Source organism: Drosophila willistoni, chromosome 3R, assembly GCF_018902025.1.
Source record: "Drosophila willistoni isolate 14030-0811.24 chromosome 3R, UCI_dwil_1.1, whole genome shotgun sequence".
NCBI classification, from domain to species: domain Eukaryota; kingdom Metazoa; phylum Arthropoda; class Insecta; order Diptera; family Drosophilidae; genus Drosophila; species Drosophila willistoni.
In genome coordinates, this window is record NC_061086.1 from 27,375,398 (window position 1) to 27,396,686 (window position 21,289).

Genomic DNA, 21,289 nt, shown 5'->3' on the forward strand with positions numbered 1-21,289 from the left:
TAAGATCGGAACTCATTTTACTGCTCGTAACTGGAGTCCATCATACCCCGTCGACAAAGAGAGAAAGGGAACAGGAACAGCTGGGTTTAAGAACATATTCCATATAAACAGGTGATAGCAAAGTATCGTTGGTAGTTCTTGCCAGTCAGTTGGTAAACAAAACACCGTACAGAAAGACCGATAAGGGAATACTCGGATCTCATATATATATATAAAAATATATAATATAAAAGTACGTATATCTTGGACGTGACAGAAGCAGTGTATGTTGAGGAAAGTGGAAACACGGAAATCGGGCAAGAGCGGAGTCTAAGCGAGGAAACTGGTCCGATTAGGTCTTTGTTTTTTTCTTTGTTTGTGCGTGAATCAGGAATCGGTATGTATGTACATAATTTTACTTTGGTAAATATTTATGTACATATGTAGACACTGGGAGATAATGCGAAATTGTGGAATCAGAGTGCGCTTTTGTTAGCAACGAAAATAAGTAAAAGTAAGATAGTCAAGTAGATTCTTTCTACCTTGTTAAAATGGCTCAAACCCTAAGTGAAAGGTCTAGAAACGGACAGACTATTTAGGCTGCTAAAGTACGCAATTCCTATATGATCGAGTTCTAAATTCTTTCGAAAAAATCATTAAACCTGGCAAAATATACTATCAGTAAGGGCATTAAAATTATATAAATATAGTGTTAACCATTACAAATGCATCTTTTCTGGCTCTTGATATTTTTAAATTGAAAACAGAGCCCTACAAAAGATTATTTCATGTTAATGCCTCTTAAAACAATAGCTAATAGCGTTTCATTGGAAATTTCATTGTATCCCGTCACGTAAGTAATTTATTTGTGTTCAACATGAATATATCCTTCAAAATCACGAGATTACAACATGCAACTTTTAGATTTACTATGTGATAATTTTTTCTACTTAAGATGAGGCCAAACTGTGTCTTTTTTAATGATGGTGACAGAGACTCAAATATCTCTCATACGACAAGTCAAAGTACATATTCAACAAGCGCTATCTTAGTGGTATAAATACTCAATCACAAAAATGATACAAAACTTTCATCAACCACAACAACGACATTCTTATATATCCTTCATCTGAAGACTTAAATACCCATTGCACCATACATAATGTAATTACGGAAATTACTTAAGCAAAGCAAATCGCGTGTATATACTTAGAACGATTTATGATCGGGGAACAGTAGACTTTCGCCATTGATTGAAATTTAAGCAAGATATAACGTTTTACTTTCAGATCCTTTTTGACTGCCATGTACAATTCTCAATATATTGTCGTAATTTGGGCAACAATTGCCGTCAGCCTGATCAGCTCCTTGCCTAGCTCTCAAGGATACTCACCAAGAGAAGATGCGCGAGTGATAGCCGAATATAAACGGGAATTGGAACTGAATCATGCAAAAATTGCCCGTCAGCTGGTACATCAGGCCAACTGGGCTTCTGTGGGAAGCATATCGACAAATAAAATTGTCGAAAACTATCCCATGGTCAATATCGTAGCAATAGATGACAATGATGTCCACGGCAACTCAACAGGAAAAATACGTTTTTTGCTCACCGATTTGGATTTCACTGGTCCAGATTGGCAAAAGAATAACAAGGTTACCTTCACGTTTACCGACGAGCAAACCCTGAATTGTCAAAAGGCTGGCAAGGATCCCATGGAACCGACTTGTGCCCGAACTATGCTAAGCGGGCAGGTCAAAAAGGTCAGTCGTAATGCTTAAATGATGCTTGTCTAACTAAATATTTGAACTTTACTTTTCCACAGATGGTAGAAGATGATGCTAGCTACAAGCCCGCACTTGATGCATTCCTAAAACGTCATCCAGCAGGAACCAATTGGCTAAAATGTGAGAATATGATTAAAAAAGCTTAGACTTCGATCACAACATTATATTTTTCTTATCTCCCCAGTTCATACGTTTTATCTCTGCGAATTGGTGATCAAGAACATTTTTGTTCTGGACTTTTATGGAGGACCGCATGAGGTCAGCGCCTCCGATTATTATGCCATTACGATTTGACCGTTGAATGAACTCCAGATTAAGCAATAATTCCTGATTTACTACGCTTCAATAAAATAACATGATAAGAAAGAGAGAAGTTGACGTACCATAGCATTTTATCAATGATTGGTTAACATTATTGTTTAATTAAATAAATGTATTGTGATTGCAGAATGTTTAACATTTTAATGTTGAGTTTTTTTTTTTGTTTGTTTCTTGTGGGGTTAAGTCTTATGCGTTCGCAAATAGAAGAAGGATAATTATTCGGTTTTTGCATTAGGTACCATACACAGGGTGGCATCAATCTTTTTCAGCTGGGGAAGGATGTCTCGCAACTTGGAACGATATCTAATGTCCTTGGCGAGGGGAGTGTGCTCCAAGTAGATGGTTTCCAACGTCTTATTAGCCTTAAGCACTTCGACATTCTTCCAGTCCTCGAATCCGTTGTTATTCAACCAAAGTTCCTCCAATTTCTCCAGTTTCTCCAGATTGCCAATCGCTGTCAGCCGGTTTTTGGCCATATCCAGGGTCTCCAATTGCTTGTTGCCATCCAGATTTTCAATGGTCTCAATGCCATTCTCCGATATGTAAAGCTCTCTTAAATTCTCTAGCTTGTCTAAATTCTCGATTTTGACAATGCGATTGGCCTGAAGACTTAATATTTCCAGGTTTACCAGAGTATCCAAATTCTCGATTTTGTTTATCTTGTTCTTGCCCAAAAACAATTCACGCAAATTGACCAAAGTCTCGATATTCTCAATCTTCTTCAGTTTGTTGTCGCCCAGCTCCAACATGGTGAGACCGGTCAGCATTCCAACATTTTCGATGACTGTTATTTTGTTAGCCACAAAATACAGCTTCTCCAGTTTCAACAGCTTATCCAGATTCTCGATTTTAACGAGTCTATTGAAACTGAGATCCAATATCTCTAGATTAGTCAGCTGATCGAGATTCTCAATTTGCACAATCTGATTGTCGTATAGCTCCAGTTCCACCAGTGTCTTCAGTGTTTCCAAGTTTTCGATCTTCTTGATTAGATTCCAGCGCAGGAATAAACGTTCAATCTGCGTGAGAGGCTCAAAGTTCTCCAATTTCTCAATGCGACGATGATTCAGATCCAATTCATAGCACTCGGGATCAATTGTGACAATCTCCTCTATGGACGCTACCTCTTCTGAGGGTATAATTTGCAATCCGGCTGCTGATGATGCCGCCGAAGGCTTAGCACCCACATCCTTAATTTTTATCACTTGGTCAGCGTCACCCATTTTGATAGCTACTAGATCTACAATTTTTTACTTTTATTATCAGTTTACCAAAAATCTGACAGACTTATTTTTTTTTATTTATTCCCTCTTTTGGTTGCCGCAAATGTGTGTTGCACAACGTGGAAATAATTCTTGGTTTTGGCATTTTTCAAGAATTGACAACCAGCGGGTGGCTGGTCACACTAGACGGTTGCAACCTTTCACACAACAACAATTAAAATTGCAAAGATTTTAAATAGATTGTTTAAACAGACGTCAAAAATGCCAAGGACTAAAATGGAAGCACTTTAAATAAACCTCTAACTAACGAAGTCGAAGGAAATCTTCATCAGCAATCAAAATGTCATCAGGATTGAAATGCCGCAACTGTGGCTCCAACGAGATCGAGGAGGACAATGCACGCGGTGATCGGGGTTAGTATTAGTGCACCAATCCTTGCCAGACTTGCAACTCTTATGTCTAATCGTATAATTTTCAGTGTGTATGAACTGTGGATCCGTGTTGGAGGATTCGCTCATTGTGTCCGAGGTACAATTCGAAGAAGCTGGCCATGGAGCAGTTGCCATTGGACAGTTTGTTTCCGCTGAATCGTCGGGCGGAGCCACCAACTACGGCTATGGCAAATTCCAAGTCGGTTCTGGCACAGAGTCACGGGAGGTCACCATCAAAAAGGCTAAAAAGGATATTACATTGTTGTGTCAGCAGCTGCAGCTGTCCCAGCATTATGCGGACACTGCTCTAAATTTCTTCAAAATGGCTTTAGGTCGTCATCTGACACGTGGTCGCAAAAGCACCCACATCTATGCCGCCTGTGTCTATATGACCTGCCGCACCGAAGGAACTTCACGTGAGTGGCCACTGGCCAACGACCAAAGTTACCAGCGCATGTTGAAACTAATTTGATTATCTTTTAAACAGATTTACTCATTGATATTAGCGATGTCCAACAGATTTGTTCATACGAATTGGGACGCACCTATTTAAAGCTATCACACGCTCTCTGCATCAATATTCCGTCTGTGGGTGAGTGAATACCTATATATATACAACTAAAGGGGTGCATCTTTTTTTGATGATGCTTGTGATATGATTTTATATTGATTTCTTCAAAAAGAAAGTAATCTTGTGGTGACTCGAACCTTGTCCCCCTTTTGAAACTAATTGCCACCAAGTAGCATGTTTTATACATTTTCCCAAAGAGTGGGTAGAAACTTCTCCACTATTATTTGCTCTACATACTCGTAAAGAATACTTGTTCTTTATAGATCTCGATTACCTTCTGAATGGTTTAGACCATATTTCCTTAATAATTGACATACATTTTTGACAAGTTCGCTAGAAATCGGTTAAATGTATTTTATTTAATTAAAGTACATAATGTTATTAAGATTCATAACCATATCGTATAGAATAACGTATATACTCAAGTATATTTAAATACTTTTGTTTTAAACAAACCAGATAGAAAATATCAGTACATTTTTTCAAACAGAAACTTATCAAAAAGGAAAAGTTAAAGATTGAACATAAAATTTGATTGTTGTGCGTTAAAAAAGAACAGTAATAATAGATGACATAATATGTATATATGAATATAGAGATATATAAGAATCTATTTGACAATTTAGGATTATTAATGTGGCTACTATAATTCATTTTTACTACTATATGACTTTTCAATTGGTACAACAAGAGATTTCTTGTTAACTGGTTAACTTGGCTTTCAAATTCGTATGCAATTCAACATGTTTTATGATTTTTCAAATATATATATATATATATAGAGTATATATAGAATATGCTGGCAAAATAGATGTATATATATGCTTTTATGTAGTGTATTTATATATATGTGTGTGTTTGTGGTGTATGTTTTGTGTCTTTTATTTAGAATATTGGTTGACTGATTGCCCCGATTTTCATTAGCTTATTGCGTAAACCCCGTCTTACTTTTCTACCCCATCTACCATCTTTTGCAACGTCTCAAATGTTGTGGAACGTAATTTGTATTTTTCTACTTCTATGGATTCGATTTGGAAATATAAGTGTATATATTGTGTATATGTATATATATATACCAACAGACTATAAATGTATAGGATTAATATGAAAACTAGAGCACTCTACTATATTATAGTGTATATAATATATATGTATGTATGTATATAACGGTTACATCTGCTTAAAACTCCAATTTGCCCTGTTGACTGGCACTGAAAACCCATGAGTTTCTTCTGTTTTGTATATTCTGTGCTTTGTTTGTTGCTGTTGTTGGTCTCCTTTGTGGTTGTTGTTGCTGCTGCTGCTGCTGCTGTTGACGATAATAGCAAGCGCCCTGCCATTCAGCGCAGTAAAGCTGTGCGCATCAGGTGCTGCTGCTACTCCCGGTGGTTGTCTCTGCCAATTCCTCAACAGCAGCACCAGCATTATTTACATTATTGCCACCGACAGTTGTTGCCGCTGCCGTTGCAGTTGTACCTGTTGCTGCTGGCCCATTTGTGCTGCCATTTCCTGTGCCGCTTGCGCCAATCATTCCACTTATACCACCACCGCCAATAGGCGTGGCACACAATGAATTTGTTGGTGAACTTAAAGCGGTAACAGGACTAGTTGGCCCATAGAATATCAATTCCGGTATCTGGCCACCTTGCACTCCAGTGCCATTCGTACTTTCCGATGAGCATTGGAACTGGAATGTCACATTACCCATCAGCACCTCGGACATGCCCTCTTGGCCAAAGAAGCTCAGCTCATTGCCATCGAGTATTACCGATGCAGTGTAATAGCATTCGGGCTCAATTTGTATGGGATTCTCGAAGAATACATGGAAGGTATTGCTAGAGCCATCCGAGAAGAATTTTGTATCATTTTCGGCCAGTGTGCGTCCCAGACGTTTGAGCTCAATCTTGACATTGTAATTGGCAGCCCCTGTTGAGGATCCATAGAGTCCAAAGCCAACAATGAAAATGCGACGATCCACTGAAAATTGTATGGAATCACAGCGTCCACGGTAGCGCCACTGATTCGAGCGATACGCACACGATTGAAAGCGATGGCACACTTGGGTCTTTAGACCGGCACGGGAACGTGTTGGGAAACCCAAAATTGGCTTCACTTTCGCTGTAAAATGCAAAAACATGTCAATTGTCTCCTGGGACGTTAGAATCCCTGTCTGAGCCACTCCATTGGCAAACTCCTCGAGCGTCATTGTGGGTATACGTATTAAATGCAATGCTTGTCCCAGCAATCTACGTTTATTCTGGGGCGTCTCATCGATGCTCATCTTCTCGCAGGCATTGAGGGCCCAATTTAGGGCGGCCTCAAACAGATGAATCTCCTTGCAATTTAGCGTCTCGCGTGACAATATCGACTCGAACGTCTTTAGATCAATATCCACGAAATCCTCGGACTTAACCGCCATCTCGGCCTGAGCGTCGATCACTTCCCAGCAACGCTGCATCAGTTCGGGCTCCTCGAAAAGACGCGATTGACTGAGAAGTAGGCAGGCGTTTTTTGCCGTCAACTTAACCTCGAGATAGTTGACGCATGCGCGAGCCAAATGGGGAACAATATACTTCTTAGCCGCATAAAGAGTGGCCAAAATGTGTTCTGGTTCCAATTTGATTTCATCACAATAGAGGTATCTGAGTGGAAAATAGTGTTAGGGGAAGGGTAAGCTTTGGTTTTTAGTTTCTCCTTAGATTACTTACCTTAACAATGTTAGAAAGGCTGTGGGCTCTACATCAGGCACTTTGATTTCCTGCTTGTTCTCCGCCAATCCACCATAGAACATGGCATAAAAGACTGAGCTGCCTGTGGCCAATATATATTTGTGCGCGGGTATTGTTTGTACAGGATCATTATCTGCAAAAGATTCATCTGTGATTCACTCTTAGACTTGATTGATCATCATTAAGCTATCATCATCTCAAACACTTACCAAATTCGCCACCCACAACGAAGGTGACATCGGACATCAATTCATTGTTGAACATGGCCGCATTTCGCTCTAATACGGTTGCCTTGCTGGCTTGCCAGTTGGGATCGGCAGTGTCGATGGCATTAGATGCACCAACTGCCGCATAACTGCTGCTACTATTCGTGCCAGCTGAGCAAACATACGAGCCACTGCCGCTGGTGGGCGTATGTGTGTTTAATGTGGCTGCAGCGGCTGCTATCGCTGCCGCAGCTTGAGCCGCCCCCGAACCGGAGGGTAAGCAAAATGCAGTTGGACTGCCAATGCCAACGCCGAGTCCGCTGCCGCTGACGCCACCACTTCCTCCACCATTGACAGCTCCCGGTGAGGCTAGAGGTGAAGATGGTGCACTAATTGGCTGAGTTATTTGTATATTGTGATCCGCCGAACTGCCCGATGGTCCACCTCCCCCTGGTGGCGATAGAGCTACTCCTCCACCCCTTTGTTGTTGCTGCTGCTGCTGCTGTTGATGATTGTGAGGCGGTGAGTGCAGCAATCCGTTGCCATTGTTGAGAGTCTCCACTGAAATGGAAATAAAAGGATTTATATATGAGAAATATAGTATTTAGAAGCTGATCCTGCCGCCCAACCAACCAAATTTCTCTAGCGACTGCAATATGCGTTCCCACATTGGAACAGGCCAAATGCCAACTGGCGGGCGACCCCTTACTTCCGCTGGTTACCGTTGTCGCGCGCAGTTCGCATCATAAATAACAAAAGTACACATTGTCGCCATGCAGTCAGCAGAAGCAGCAACGACGGCGCAGTGTCTCTTTGAGGCACAGTGCACCGTGGTACAACAAATCGTAACAAAATTTAATGCGGTCCTATCTTCATATTAACCAGATAAGATAATGCAAAATTGATGTTGTTGGTTCAGCTGCTTATTTTGGGAGACGGCATTAATAATCATTATTCAAATGTTTGAGTTATCAGTTAAATGTATTCTCTGTGTGCTGGATAATGCAATACTATTATTTATTTTAGATAATAGAGCAAAGAATTAGATTTTCAATTCAAAATTTGATATTAATGACGGCACAAAGAAATGTTTTGCCCCAATGTGCAGGTGATGTCGTTGTGTCTCCCCTGTTATCGAAATTCTGTTCTGCACGCAACGAAAGAGACAAAGTGGAGCGAGAGCGTCCAAAAATAGCAGCGCATTGCCCGTTTGTTGTAGATGTGTTTTGTTGTTGTTGTTTTTTCTTATTTTTTTGTAAATCCGCAGCGCGCGACTTTTAGCACGGGGGCTGCCCCAGCAGCCCGTAGATGCGACTGGCCCCCTTCCTGACCCCTCTTTTGAGTATATGTGTGAGTGTGTGTGTGGGAAAAATCAATAAATCTCAGACATCAGCAAATAGTAAAGAGACATTGTCATTGGGCAAGAGGGGGGTTCAAGAGTAGGCGCCGCAGTCGCCAGCACCTGCATTATCTGCTTTTACGTCCCGCTCGCTCCCACACAGTTGCTTGTTCTTACCGTTTATCCAGCCGCCGCCGCCATTTGGCTGGGAATGTGACATGGATTCCTGGTTTCGTTTGTTGGCCGATTTCAGGGAGAGACGATTTAGTGCATTATTATTGCCATTATTATTACTATGATTGTTGTTGGCCATGGCAACGCAATTTGCAATTTTTTATTTTTCACTTTTGGAGGTCGCCACACACACACACACACTCACGCACACACACAGGCAGACAGCGAGAGAAAGAGAATTATAGAGAAATATAAGACTAGCTATTCACATATGATGCACATGACTTTTGCTTCTGCAATGACACAATTTACAGTTAAACTGCAATTTAATTGGTCATGTCTTTTTAATTAAAAAATTTTCTTGATATTTTTCTGCTTTGTTTTTTTTTCTTCTTTTCTTTTCTCTCTCCCGTTCTTATGAGAGACAAATCTCTTGGCGACTGGTCACACTTGACGATGTTAGTGTTGCCTAACACTAGTGTTTGCAGTGTTGAATAATGGATAATTGAAGAGAGCGCGTGTTTTGAATTTGAAATGAGATTTGTTTTCCGTTTGAGTTTCGTAATTCGTTGATTATATCATGGCCATTCGACTAATATGTATTTCCGTCATGCTGCCCACTCCATATAGCAACGTAAATGCGTACGTGAAGGAGGAGCTCATATTGCTGGTGCTGGCTTTTCTGCTCTCAAAACGCGATTCGCTTTAAAATTTGCATATGCTTAACCTGACCAACGGCCAGCAGCTATCAACTTGACTTATTTTTGTTGTTGTTTCTTTTCGGACATTATTATTTTTGATTTATTTATTGAATTTTAAATTTGAACTTGAATTTGATTTGCCTTTGCTTTGCTTTTATGTCAGTCTTTGTTGGCTTTGGTCATCGTCGTTGCCACTGTTCAAGGTTTGTTTATCTCTTAGCACATTCACAGATGAAACCAGTTTGCAGAGCTCCCGCCAAACCAACAACAAATAATGTTGTTGACCTCTACCAAAATCAAAATCAATACAAAAATCGATTTTAAATTTTGTCACTAGCCAAACTTCAGTGGGCTCATCTCGAAGTTTACTCTTCTGCCCTTTTGATAGCTTTCGAATTTCTAGAATTTTCAATTTGTACTCACTGTATTCCGGTGGCGGCATCTCTTGATTTTCCGGCACACGAGCCGCATACTCTGGCTCATAATTGTGGGCATAGGCGCTGCCCCAATGGCCAGCAAAATCGTCCTCCTCGAGCGTCAGCAAATGATCCAACACCTGCACACCCCGTTCAAGGGGGCCGTGAAATTTGTTAATTAGCTCGGAGAGACGCAGATTGAGGCCGACGCTGCCAGTTGGTGGCACCACAGTGCTATCAATGGCCCAATAGAATAGATGTCGTCCAAGATGACTGCTTAAATGATTTGCAAAAGCTTCAATCATCTTTGAATCATCATCATTATCATCATCTTTTTGTCATCCTTTCGACTTGCTGCAACAAATATAAGAAAGAGATGTAGAAATATTTGATTAAAAGTTGAATGAAATTTTTCTCAGTGTATCTCCCAGCCTCTTTCTCTTTCTCTCGCTCAGTTATTTGCGGTGAACATGTTGCACTTTCACTTCCATTTCCACTTCCACACGCATTTGTCGCTGTTTTTGGTGTTTATTTTATGTTAGTCCCAGGAAGTCAATGTAATCTATGAGGCGCCGCTGCTGCTGGCCTTGCATGTTTTGGGTCACTTTTAGGCCAAGTCTTCACAGGTTTCTTCGCCTCCATCTCCACTATACAACATAACACCAACTGGTCAGGGAGTCGGAGAAAGAGAGGAAGGCGGAGAGAGAGCGAGAGAGATGAGATTATGCAAGCGGCTATTTGTTTTAATTGGCAATGCGAAGTCTGTAACCAAAACAAAACCGGCAATACGACGCACATAGAGTTTTTTTTGACGCGTCATCTAGATGTGTTGGCAACTAGGTAGAGAGGAGGAGATGGAGCAGGTGCAGGTGGTTTTTAAGAGGAGTGGGAGGAGTCGTTTTCGTTTGGCACTCAATGAAACTAAAATTCCATGCTTCGAATGCTTCCGGCAATGGAAAAAGAGTTAGACATAGAGGATAACATCATCTCATCTGATGTGCGACTAATTAGTTGGATTTTTAATTAAATTGCTAATTAATTAGTTTGTATATTATTCGGTATATTATGATGCCAAAAAGAAATATATCCTCTCCTAGTTTAAATAAACTGTCTTTTGATTATATAGAATATCGATTTTCTTTTTATTAATTGTCATCTCAGTATTTTTTTTGGGTCTAGGTGGTGTCTCATTTGTCATTCATCAAAATTTTACAGATTCCATAAACGATTTTCCTCTCTATATAGGCACTTACATACATATATGCAGAAGCTGATCTTTTGATTTTGGCTTTTTGTTACTCTATGCGAAACGCATATGCAATTTATGCTAAATTAATCGAATGACTTAATATTCAAGTCACACACACACACACACGTTTATTATTCATTGTATTGTATTTTTCCCTTTGATTTAAGTTTTCGGTCTAAAGTATATTTTAAGTATTTGTTTCTTTGTTTTCCGCTGTGGCTTTTAGCACTTTGGAGTGCGGTAGTATAGTGAAAGGTTGGGTATATCAGGTTCTTTGTGTTTATAGGGAACTCAAAGGGATTTACAGATGATGTAAAGTGCTGTATTACATCATTTGTAGAGTTAAGACTTTGCCTTGTCCATTTTTAGTTTATAAGATAATATTCCCTTCAGTCATTTGCCCTACATAAGGGCATCTTGCGGTCGTTGTGCCATTTCATCATATATAAAGTTTTTCTTAATTTATTTGGTGTTATGTTTGCATTACAAGTTTTTTGCCTTAATTTTTTTAATGTTTTTTTTTACACTTTTGTTTTTATTTTCTTCGGTTTTCATTGCCTCTTTAATTGCAAACGTCGACCCAGTTTGCCCACCGCCTTGCCCCAGCCCCGGGTCAGCAGACATCGGCCAAAGCCGACGACGGCGACGCCCGCGTAACACTTTCAATTTTTATTTCCTCATTACACCCAAAAAAAGAAAAAAAAACCGAAATATGTATATATGTACATACATATATACATAACGAAATGAAAACCGCAACAAAAAAGCTAACCAACGAAGAAAAAGTGAAGAGTTGTCTTATTTCTGTGGCTTTTTGCTGGTCTTTTGTCTTTTATTTTCTCATTATTTGGTGATTTGCTCTTCATATATATGAAAATATTGCACATTTTGCAATCGGATAACATTTTACCTGATTAACTTCAATATGGAGAACCCAAGACCCCCCCTCCTCCTCCTCTATGATGAAATAGCCCCCCAAGCCAAGACCAATTCTCGACCTAGTCAGCCGTGCTCTGAGCCGGCCATTCAGTCACGTGGCTAGTCGATCTGTTCGTGTTGTCTATCTTCCGATTTATCGCTACAATTCATTATGTTTCTTGGCCTTATGTGTGTGATTGCCCGAGTTTTTGGTTTTCTTTTTTTGTCGGTCAGAGAATTTTTTTCATTAGACGAGGGCAATTTGATGAAATTGTCTGTGTGGCTTGCAATTAGTTAAAAAGATGACATCATAAACAGATTTGAGTTTAAAAAAAGGGTTTATTGTTTAATTTGTTGTGTGCATGCAGGACAGGTTCTTGTGTCGATCTTGCCAATTCAAACAACATTTAAAAATTCCACTAGAAAATAAAGATACATGCCAAAGATGGTTAGACATCTTTTTTATGTTCTTAAATTGCTAATTAGTTAAACTAAAGATGGATTAGCAGGGCTTGACGTGACTGAATGAAACGAAAGGTTCAACAACCACCAAAAGTCAGTTAGATGCTTAGCGAGAAATCAACTCAAATTTCGACCAAGTATTCAAGTTGCCCTAAACATTATTCGGCTTGGCTTATAGACAAGTTTTTAAATTGTAAAATAGGCTAAACTTGTTTAAGTTAAAACTCAAAAGATCAAACTGTCTTTAATAGTTCGATGAATAAATTATCAAAAGAATAATTTTAAGCAAATCTGAGGCTAAAGAGTATGAAAATTTCGTAAAAGTTGTTGTTCTTTATCTTTTTTCTTTACCTCACACCACCTCGCACCCTTTTCTTTATTGGAAGGCGTGTGTCTGTGTGTATCTTAGATGCATTTGGCACCCAAATGTATCTAAAATGTGTATGTACATCGCTTTATGCCTCGTTTCAAGTGCCCTTAGGTTGTTTCGCAATTAGTCAGACAGCCAAACAGACAGTCAGGTGTCGACTGTCGGTTGAGGTGTTTGGTTGCCTTTGGTCTTTCAATGGCTCTGAGACTAGCCGTTTGCGGTTTTTATTTTTTTTTTTCTGAGTTAGACGCTTTAATTTGCAGATAATTTTATAGACATTAACATGCAGTTTTCCCATATTTCTTTATGCACAAGTATTTAGGTTTTTCTCTCTCGATTTACTCGCATATTTTCATAGTTTCTTTTTCTTTTTTTTTTTTTGTGTAAGTCATTCTGCATTTTGGCCTAATGACTTGTTGATTTCGAATACGTTTTGCTGCTTGTACTCAATTTATATTCTTTCAAGTGTTTCACAATTCTTACTGGGGGGGAACTCCCCCGCATTCGTTTTCAAATGCGTTTTTCAAAACACCATGATTTGCAGAAATAAAACTTCAAAAAAATATCAATAATAAATGTGAATGAGAAGAAACATAAAAGCCAAGCACAAATCTGTTCATTTTGTTCGATTCTTGTGACAGATTTGCTGATTTGTACTTATTTATGTAGCTACGAGAAACCAGTTTTATTTCCCTTTCAAAAAAGTATATTAGTTATTTTTTCCTAAATATTTGTTTAAGCGGAAACAAGTTGTTTAATTTTGTTTGCTATTATTGTAATTATTTTTTCCACATATGCAGCTTCAAATCAGTTATCCAAATAACTGTGGCATTTCTCATACAAAAGTCATTCAACTATATCTTATGGAGTGAATATAGTTTTAAAGTGTATTGACACTTCGGCGTGTGGCCTTCGGATTCCGTTTTATTTTTACGTATTTTCTAAGCTTATTTGCTTAAATTTCGTTCAATTCTTATTGGCCATGCCTAAAAATTGTCATCAGGTTTTTTTTCTCGTCTTTTTAATATGTACATATATTGAAATATTCATGTCTCTCTTCTCAGTTTTTTTGTCGCCAACAGAATTTCAATGAGCAGCTATTAGCCAATGTTTGCCCAGAATAACTAGAAAGCCATTTTCGTTCAGCTTATAATATTATAAAATACTTTTTGAGTGATCTTTGCTCTTTCCGCGTGTGTCCATATCGTCGATAGAGCAAAGTTTTCTTGGAAATACCTTAACTCTCTCATCAAACCCCCCCTAAAATTCGAATGGGGAAGTCGCTATTGGGCTTATCTTGAGTGTACGGGGCCTGTCATTACAAAATCACCTTTAAAAAGCATTGTAATTTAGAGTTAAATGAATAGCAATTAACTCAAAGCATATTAGACATGAAATTATAGAGACTCAATTGCTAAAGAAATGCATTGTTTCAACAACAAAGTTCTCCCCGCTCCATCCTCTTCATATACTCTGACAAGATTCTCTCAAGTGCTATACAGAATTCACAATTATTTACTCAAGTAACTGCGCCTAAAGAGATTTCATCCGTTCTACATTTCCAAAGTCGTCGTGTGGCAAAAATGCCTCATCATCTCCCATTGGGCTTTAACACTTTTTGTGACAAGCAAATAAAATTGCTTTGTAAGAATTTTGTAAGTTCGTTGAGACTTAAAATGAGAGTTGAATATTATCTAAACTCATCGTCAATAAATTTAATAATAATCTTGATCATTTGATAAGAATTTTCTGATTTAAGGTAAAATATTTCGAATGGTTTGAGGTTTTAAAAGTAGATAATCCTAGAGTCTGTTCTTGATCTTTAAGTTTAGAGAAATCTACTGCTATTTAAGCATTTCAAAATTTTATAATTTACCGCTAATTATTTTTGTTAACACCTACAAAATTCCTCCCGAATACGTCGACGTTGTAATGAAAGTTAAAGCTTATCTAAGATTATAGAAATCCCCGACAAAGTGAGCGTTAAAGTAAATGATAAATTTTGCAAAATCTTCTTTTGCTGTTTCAAAAGTGATAAAGTTTTCGTTTTTATTCAAAAAACTTCAACTTTTAACGTTGAATATTAATAGTTTGTTGTAACTTTGGTGAAACCAAAGAGAGAAATATGTGATGTATGTTGAAGTTAATGCTAAAATCCATTGTTTGTTTATTATAGTGTTGGGCAAGATTCGTTCTGTGGTGAACTGTGTGACTTTGACATCAATTTCTAAGATTTTTTTGGTCTTATTAATCCAAATAACATATGATACGAGTATTTATAAATCTCTGATTGATGGTGATTTCTTTCAACATTCCTCTCATGCACTTTCTTTATGCCAGGCACGATGTTGGCATGACCTTCAATTGATGTCAGATGGTGTTGTGCATCTCTCGTATGTGGTGGCTGCTGCTGCTGCTGGTGTTTCGTGGTGTGGACTGATGGGGTGGGCTTATACACTTTTTATTTAGGCAATCAATTAGTTGAAATTGCTCTTTGTTTTATTTACGACTGTTGTTGTAGTCATTTAAATTAAACTTGAATATTGTTTACATTGTTGGCATTGAAGCATAAGCACTACAGAAAACGTGTGAGACGAAGGTGGGGAACAAGAGGGGGGAAGGAGTCAAACAAGGGGGTCTTCTGCCAAAACATGATGAATAATTGGTGATAAAATTAAAACTGATATTTCATTTGGCACTTCACTTAAAGACGGTTCTTCACTTTTTGTTTTGTCTTTTGTTGTTATTTTTCTTTATTTTTTTTACCGGCTCAAAAGACGGGAATTGACAAAACAAAAAAAAACGTTGCTTTTGCGCACTTTTTTGTTATTTTTATATTAAATGAAACAAGAAATTACCAAGATTTGTCAAATTCTTCTGCTCTTTGGCAACTATTTAAATTTCACATGTGGTTGAAGTTTTTTTTTAATTTTATATTATTTTTTTTTTCGTTTAAACTTATTATTACTCAGCGCAGGCGCGTCGATTCAACGCGACTTCAATGCGTTGTGTGCGCGCAAGTCAACGAACGGATTCATAGTGAGAGACAGACTCAGACCCAAAACCATTGCCAGTCAGCCAGTTAGCCAACAACCAACTCGGTTTAAAGCCTCTCCGCCTCAGTCTTCAATCTCACCAATCTCACACAACCGATCGAGTGAGTCGACACGAACATCGACAGGTAGCCGTCTTGGGGCAAACATTTTATCGCATGCGATTTTATGAGAAATGTGTTTAAGTTATTCATTCATATCAGTGCAAGCTAATAGCAAATATTACATCTTCTTTTACTCATCTGTTCCCATCCAAACCCATCCAGATTAGCTTCATCGGGTGCGTGATACATAGTTATCGGTCATTATTAGCAAATGTTAACAGTTTTTTTACGTTGTTTTCAGCTTTTAGGATTGCTGCTTTTATTTATATTAGATGATGGCAATATTTTTAACAAATACTCAGATTTACGATGGCAAATTATAGATTCTAGAAGAATGAAATTTTAAAGATCCGACTTTAAGTTCAATTCTCATTCATTAAGATTATTTTAGTTGATCATGTAGGCATCATTGTATTTTTAATTCTCAAATAAAGTCATCTTACAGAATGAGAATTCATTTGACGTATATTTTAGCCACTATCACATGGACTGCCCTCATAAGTATGCAACAAAGTTGAAGGTCCTTTAAGGGTCCTACCAGTTAAGTTTGATGAATTTTGACTTTAACGAACACAAAATAATATGAATTTAAATTGAATACCATAAAAGAAACTAAGAGTTTGTAGAAAATTGCTAAAAGAAAATCGAAAAACAATTGTTAAAATTATGAAACTACTAAATTTTGTACTTAAATATATTAAAATTACAATTTTAGACGAAGCTTATAAAAGTTTGTCCACCCAGCTACACATAACTTAAGGAGAAATAAAAAAAGGCATAAAATTTCAAAACTTACCTAAAACGAACAAATAAAGCTTAGTACATATTCTCTATATATGTTCACTATTTTATGTACTTCTTTTGTATGTACATTGTATGCGTATTTAGATAATTGTTGTTAGTTATATTTCACTGCAATCATTAATATTTTATTAATAGTTGCCTAGAATTACAAAACAATTAAAACAGTTAATTGCGCTCACTAACCAAAAATTGCTGGCATTTTACAAAATAAAGGGAGGGAGGGAGAGGGGGCTGAGAGAAAAACGCCAAGTAATCAGCGAGCGAGGCAAGAGAAGCTGACGGCGGTGGAGCGGGGTGGGTGGTTGGTCGTCGGAGGCAGTTGCGACGCGCCCAAAACGATAATTGCCGTCATGACAAACGCAAAAATAAACTTTAAATAATAATAATTTCACTAGCTAGTGGTGCAGTTAAGATAGCTACCCACCGACCGACCAGCTGGACTGCCGGCGGTAAGAAGAGGAGACATTAAGAAACCATTAGCAGCAGTTGCAATGCCTCCCCACGCCCACAGCCGCCGTCTCCGGGCCGGCCCTCCACTTCATATAGATCCATTGGGCAACTGTCAAGCAGTGGCACTAGCAACAGCTGCCGTAGATGAGTGGGTGATGCTGCTGCTGCTGCTTCTGTGCTGTGTGGCTGTGCTGAAGGGTCAATGCAGTAGTAGTCAGTAGTCGCTTGGCGGCAGTTGGCGGCAGTCACAGTTCCCCAGTTTTCAGGCATCATTTTTCAAGTGGAACACTCGAGATCTGTGGTGGGCGGGGTATATAGAGGGTGTTGATGCTGCTTCTTCTCAAAATGTGCGCATTCATTAAGGTTTAATAAATATTGTTTTTTTTTTTTCTCTCCCTCTTTTTCACATTTTGTGTTCACATCGTTTGAGCACAGTTAGCAAGAGACTTTGACAGGTTTTTCCCTTTCTGCCCTTGTCCCCCAGTTGTAAGGGGGTTGACATTTAATCACCGACAGTTGCCTTCTGTCTATTACTACTAACCATATAGATATTTCAAAACGAAACACTCCTAGACTAAATTTTGTAAATTTACCAAATTATTTAATAGTTACTTATTAGGAAAAGATATTTGACATAGTCCCAAGAATGTAAGTAGGTTTTTTTAAATCTTTTGAAATATGTTTTCATCGACTAATTCTAATTCTAAGCCGCATCTACATTATAAGTAGCTTGCTTAGATTAGGTAGTCTTAAGTTAAGCCAAAATTATTCACTATCTACTTTCAATAAGCAAATCAAAATACTGCATACAGCAAAAAAAAATAGTAAAAGATTTACAAACCGCTTTTAAATTTGGTTAATAGCGTAACAAACACCAATGAAAGTAAAATAGAAAGGTCTAGTGAAGGTTTAAGAACTAATTCATTGCTCAAGTTTGTCTCTATTCAAGGAACAATAATGAATAATGTCAAACCAAACCAATTCTAGTAAAAAAAGCCAAACAGAATCACTTTATAGATTGGAGATTTCGCCATCAACCTCTATGAAAGACAAATATTTTCTGTTTAAAGGCAAAAGTCTGAGAAACACAACAAAAACAGAAAATAAACTTCTTTAAAATGCTCTCGCCACTTGTTTTGCAAATTTTCGAAATGTTGGTAACTATCTGGCTGGCTGGCCGAGTTGTGTAATCGTAGAGGACGGTTGCCGCCCTTCTTAACGCAAAGCTAATGAAGTATTTAGCGCAGATCTCTTTGGCAAGGTCGTGGACTCGAGTGTGTTTACCGCTTATTTCTAGTGCGTTTAGTGCTAAGTTTTATTTGCCATGAGTCAATTTGTGTCTCGACATTTTATTTTATTTTTCAAGTCTTTTTTGCCTTTTTGTTTTTGACTGTTTTGTGTTTGCCTAAACCAAGGCGTTAATTGAGCTGTCCATTGTAGTTGTTGTTGTTTTTGTTGTTGTTGGCTCTGCTTGGCTTGGGTTATCTTTCATCTAGTCCAAATAGAACTAATTACCCCGTTAATCCCAGGCAACGGAGCCGAGAAATACGTGACGTATACGCAATATACACATACATATATGTATTTGAATGTGAATGTGATTTATGGCCAACAAAATCTATTGCATGCAATAAAAAAATGTGTTAAGTCGTTGCAAGAAGAGAGCAAAATTATTCAGTTTCTCGGTTACTCTCTGCCTCTTTTGTCTCTCGTGTTCGCTTCTCTCTCTTTCTCTCTCTCTCTCCCATAATGCCTTGTTGTAAAAGTTGAATGAATCGAATTGAATATCGGGTCTTGAAGTTCGGGTTCAAGATTGCTGTTGTTGTTGTTGTTTGTGATGTTGTTGCTGTTGTTCTTCATTTTCGGCTGTTTTGGGGCCGGTTTATTGGCTGTTTTCGATTTCATTGGCTTGGCCGACGACTTCAAGGTCGAAGTTGAACAAGTTCTTCATCAGATGCCACCACTTTGCTTGTTTATTGTTTGCTTGGATCAATGTTTTTAGTTTTATGTTGTTGTCTGTTGTTGTTTTTGGTTTTATTAATTGCTTCCTTATTGCCACAATTCGTTGCAGATCCCTGTTTATATATTATGCGCTTCGCCAATCGACTGCAACTCGGAGCCAAAACCCATGAAGTGTCCATGACAGCGCTACGAATTGTGCAGCGCATGAAAAAGGATTGCATGCATTCAGGTCGCCGACCCACAGGATTGTGTGGAGCAGGTGAGTGAGGTCAGGCAAATAAATCTCTGAAAAGTCATTAATATAATCCAATCTCTCTTTGTTAGCTTTGCTGATTGCCGCACGCATGCATGACTTTAGTCGGACTCTGGTCGATGTCATAGGCGTGGTCAAGATACATGAATCCACCTTGCGCAAGCGACTATCCGAGTTTGCCGAGACACCCTCGGGTGGGCTAACACTTGAGGAATTTATGACCGTGGACTTGGAGAGGGAACAGGATCCGCCTTCATTCAAGGCAGCAAGAAAAAAAGATCGTGAACGTATCAAAGACGTAAGTAAATGTGAACACACAGACGAAATGATATTCACACTCATTTTATGTATCTTTTTTAGATGGGCGAACACGAGCTGACGGATTTGCAAAAGCAAATCGATGCCCAATTGGAAAAGGATCTAGGCAAATGCACTAAAAGTGTACTTCGTCAGTTTACTAAAGGGAAAAGTGAAAGCGGTTCTCTGCCAGATTCACCAAGAAGTTTCTCAGAGAACGATCTCGAAATGGAAGAGTCGCGACAATTTATCGAACAATCTAATGCCAAGGTGATCAAAGAGTTTATTGAGGGTGACTCCCAAGAGGAATGCAAAGACGACAGACAAGAAAACATTAAGAGAGATAGCTTGGTGGCTGGGATCGAGGGATTACGTCCCGATATTGAGGCCATTTGTCGCGTAACCCAAAGCGATCTTGAAGATGTCGAAAGGGCCAAGCAGACCAAGGATCAGGAACTTATCGTTGATGATCTCAACGACGATGAACTGGATCAGTATGTGCTGACCGAAGAGGAGGCTGTGACTAAACTAAATATGTGGCAAACGCTGAATGCCGAATATCTAAAGGAGCAAAAGGAACGGGAAGAACGTCTGGCTAAGGAGCGCGAAGAGGGAAAGCCAGAAAAAAAGAAACGTAAGCCGCCGCGTAAAAAGATAATTGGACCATCGTCGACGGCAGGCGAGGCAATCGAAAAGATGTTGCAAGAGAAGAAAATCTCGAGTAAAATCAATTATGAAATTCTAAAGACTCTGATCGATGTTAAGGGTGAGCTGACAAACGAAGGAGCCTCAACATCATCAGGCAGCAGTAGCACCACCGCCAATGCCACAGCCACCGCCACAACCACAAATATAAGTAATCTAGTCACCCAGGACATTAAGCCCACTACACTTGAAGAGTTGCAGAAAACTGCAATTATAGTTGAAGATGAACCCATAAGTAGGACAAAGAGTGGAAGGTCTAAGCCAGCTTATGAGATACCGGGTCCAAGTCGTAAACGCGCCAAGGTGGAGATGGGACTGCCTGTCCAAGTGCAGGAGAATGAGCCACCAGTGGACACTAAGCCAGCTGTTCTCATGGAAACTGGTAAGAAAAACGAAAATGTAAATTAACTAAATTGCATAGATTAAAGAAAATTGTATTTACCCGTTGTTTCTAGATGACTTGGATGAAGACGCAGAGGCTGAAGCGGATGAGGTGGATGCCGAGCCGGAAGCTGAACCAGAGGCCACTCTCCAGGACATGCTTAATCAAGGCGACGGCGATGACGATGAGTTTGGCTATGGATTTGACGAAGAAGAAGATTATTAGATAATTTATAAAAGCAAAAAAAAAAAGAATAGCATTTAGTTTGTAATAACAACATTCTTAGCTCTAAGGAAACACATCCATATACATATATACATATACTTATATCGTATATGTGTACAAATGTCTATGTAGTATGCATTTTACTCATAATACAATTAAATTAAGCTTTTTGCCTAAGAA

At 38.7% G+C, this 21,289-nt stretch overlaps 4 protein-coding genes and 1 long non-coding RNA gene across 7 annotated transcripts; 2 read left to right on the forward strand and 3 right to left on the reverse strand.

Annotated features, from left to right (window-relative positions):
* The first annotated feature begins 128 nt into the window (after positions 1-128).
* Positions 129-2,214, forward strand: LOC6647428 (protein CREG1). Of its 3 annotated transcripts, none has more exons than XM_002069626.4 (4): positions 129-232; positions 1,269-1,740; positions 1,803-1,884; positions 1,949-2,214. In XM_002069626.4, exons 2-4 carry the CDS (start codon positions 1,285-1,287, stop codon positions 2,056-2,058), a joined length of 648 nt encoding a protein of 215 aa, XP_002069662.1. In that variant the 5' UTR covers positions 129-232; positions 1,269-1,284; the 3' UTR covers positions 2,059-2,214. The 3 variants fall into 3 exon arrangements, with proteins under 3 accessions (XP_002069662.1, XP_023034293.1, XP_023034291.1); XM_023178525.2 differs by lacking the exon at positions 129-232 and adding an exon at positions 592-660; XM_023178523.2 differs by lacking the exon at positions 129-232 and adding an exon at positions 759-832.
* On the reverse strand, positions 2,139-3,418 carry LOC6647427 (protein phosphatase 1 regulatory subunit 7). The gene has a single exon (XM_002069625.4). It carries the CDS (start codon positions 3,306-3,308, stop codon positions 2,301-2,303), a length of 1,008 nt encoding a protein of 335 aa, XP_002069661.1. The 5' UTR covers positions 3,309-3,418; the 3' UTR covers positions 2,139-2,300.
* A 61-nt stretch (positions 3,419-3,479) lies between these two features.
* LOC6646935 (transcription factor IIIB 90 kDa subunit) lies at positions 3,480-21,289 on the forward strand. Its single transcript, XM_002069622.4, has 7 exons — positions 3,480-3,721; positions 3,787-4,155; positions 4,227-4,331; positions 19,357-19,506; positions 19,572-19,798; positions 19,861-20,884; positions 20,958-21,289. Exons 1-7 carry the CDS (start codon positions 3,649-3,651, stop codon positions 21,107-21,109), a joined length of 2,100 nt encoding a protein of 699 aa, XP_002069658.2. The 5' UTR covers positions 3,480-3,648; the 3' UTR covers positions 21,110-21,289.
* LOC6647426 (BTB/POZ domain-containing protein 6) lies at positions 4,640-10,195 on the reverse strand. Its single transcript, XM_002069624.4, is given in 4 exon segments — positions 4,640-6,952; positions 7,019-7,172; positions 7,249-7,806; positions 9,883-10,195. Coding segments are annotated over 4 exon segments (2,472 nt in total). The 5' UTR covers positions 10,181-10,195; the 3' UTR covers positions 4,640-5,490.
* Positions 17,861-21,010, reverse strand: LOC124459681. The gene is made up of 2 exons (XR_006953720.1): positions 20,945-21,010; positions 17,861-20,881 (listed from the first exon to the last, which is right to left on the reverse strand). It is a non-coding gene; the product is annotated as an uncharacterized LOC124459681 (long non-coding RNA).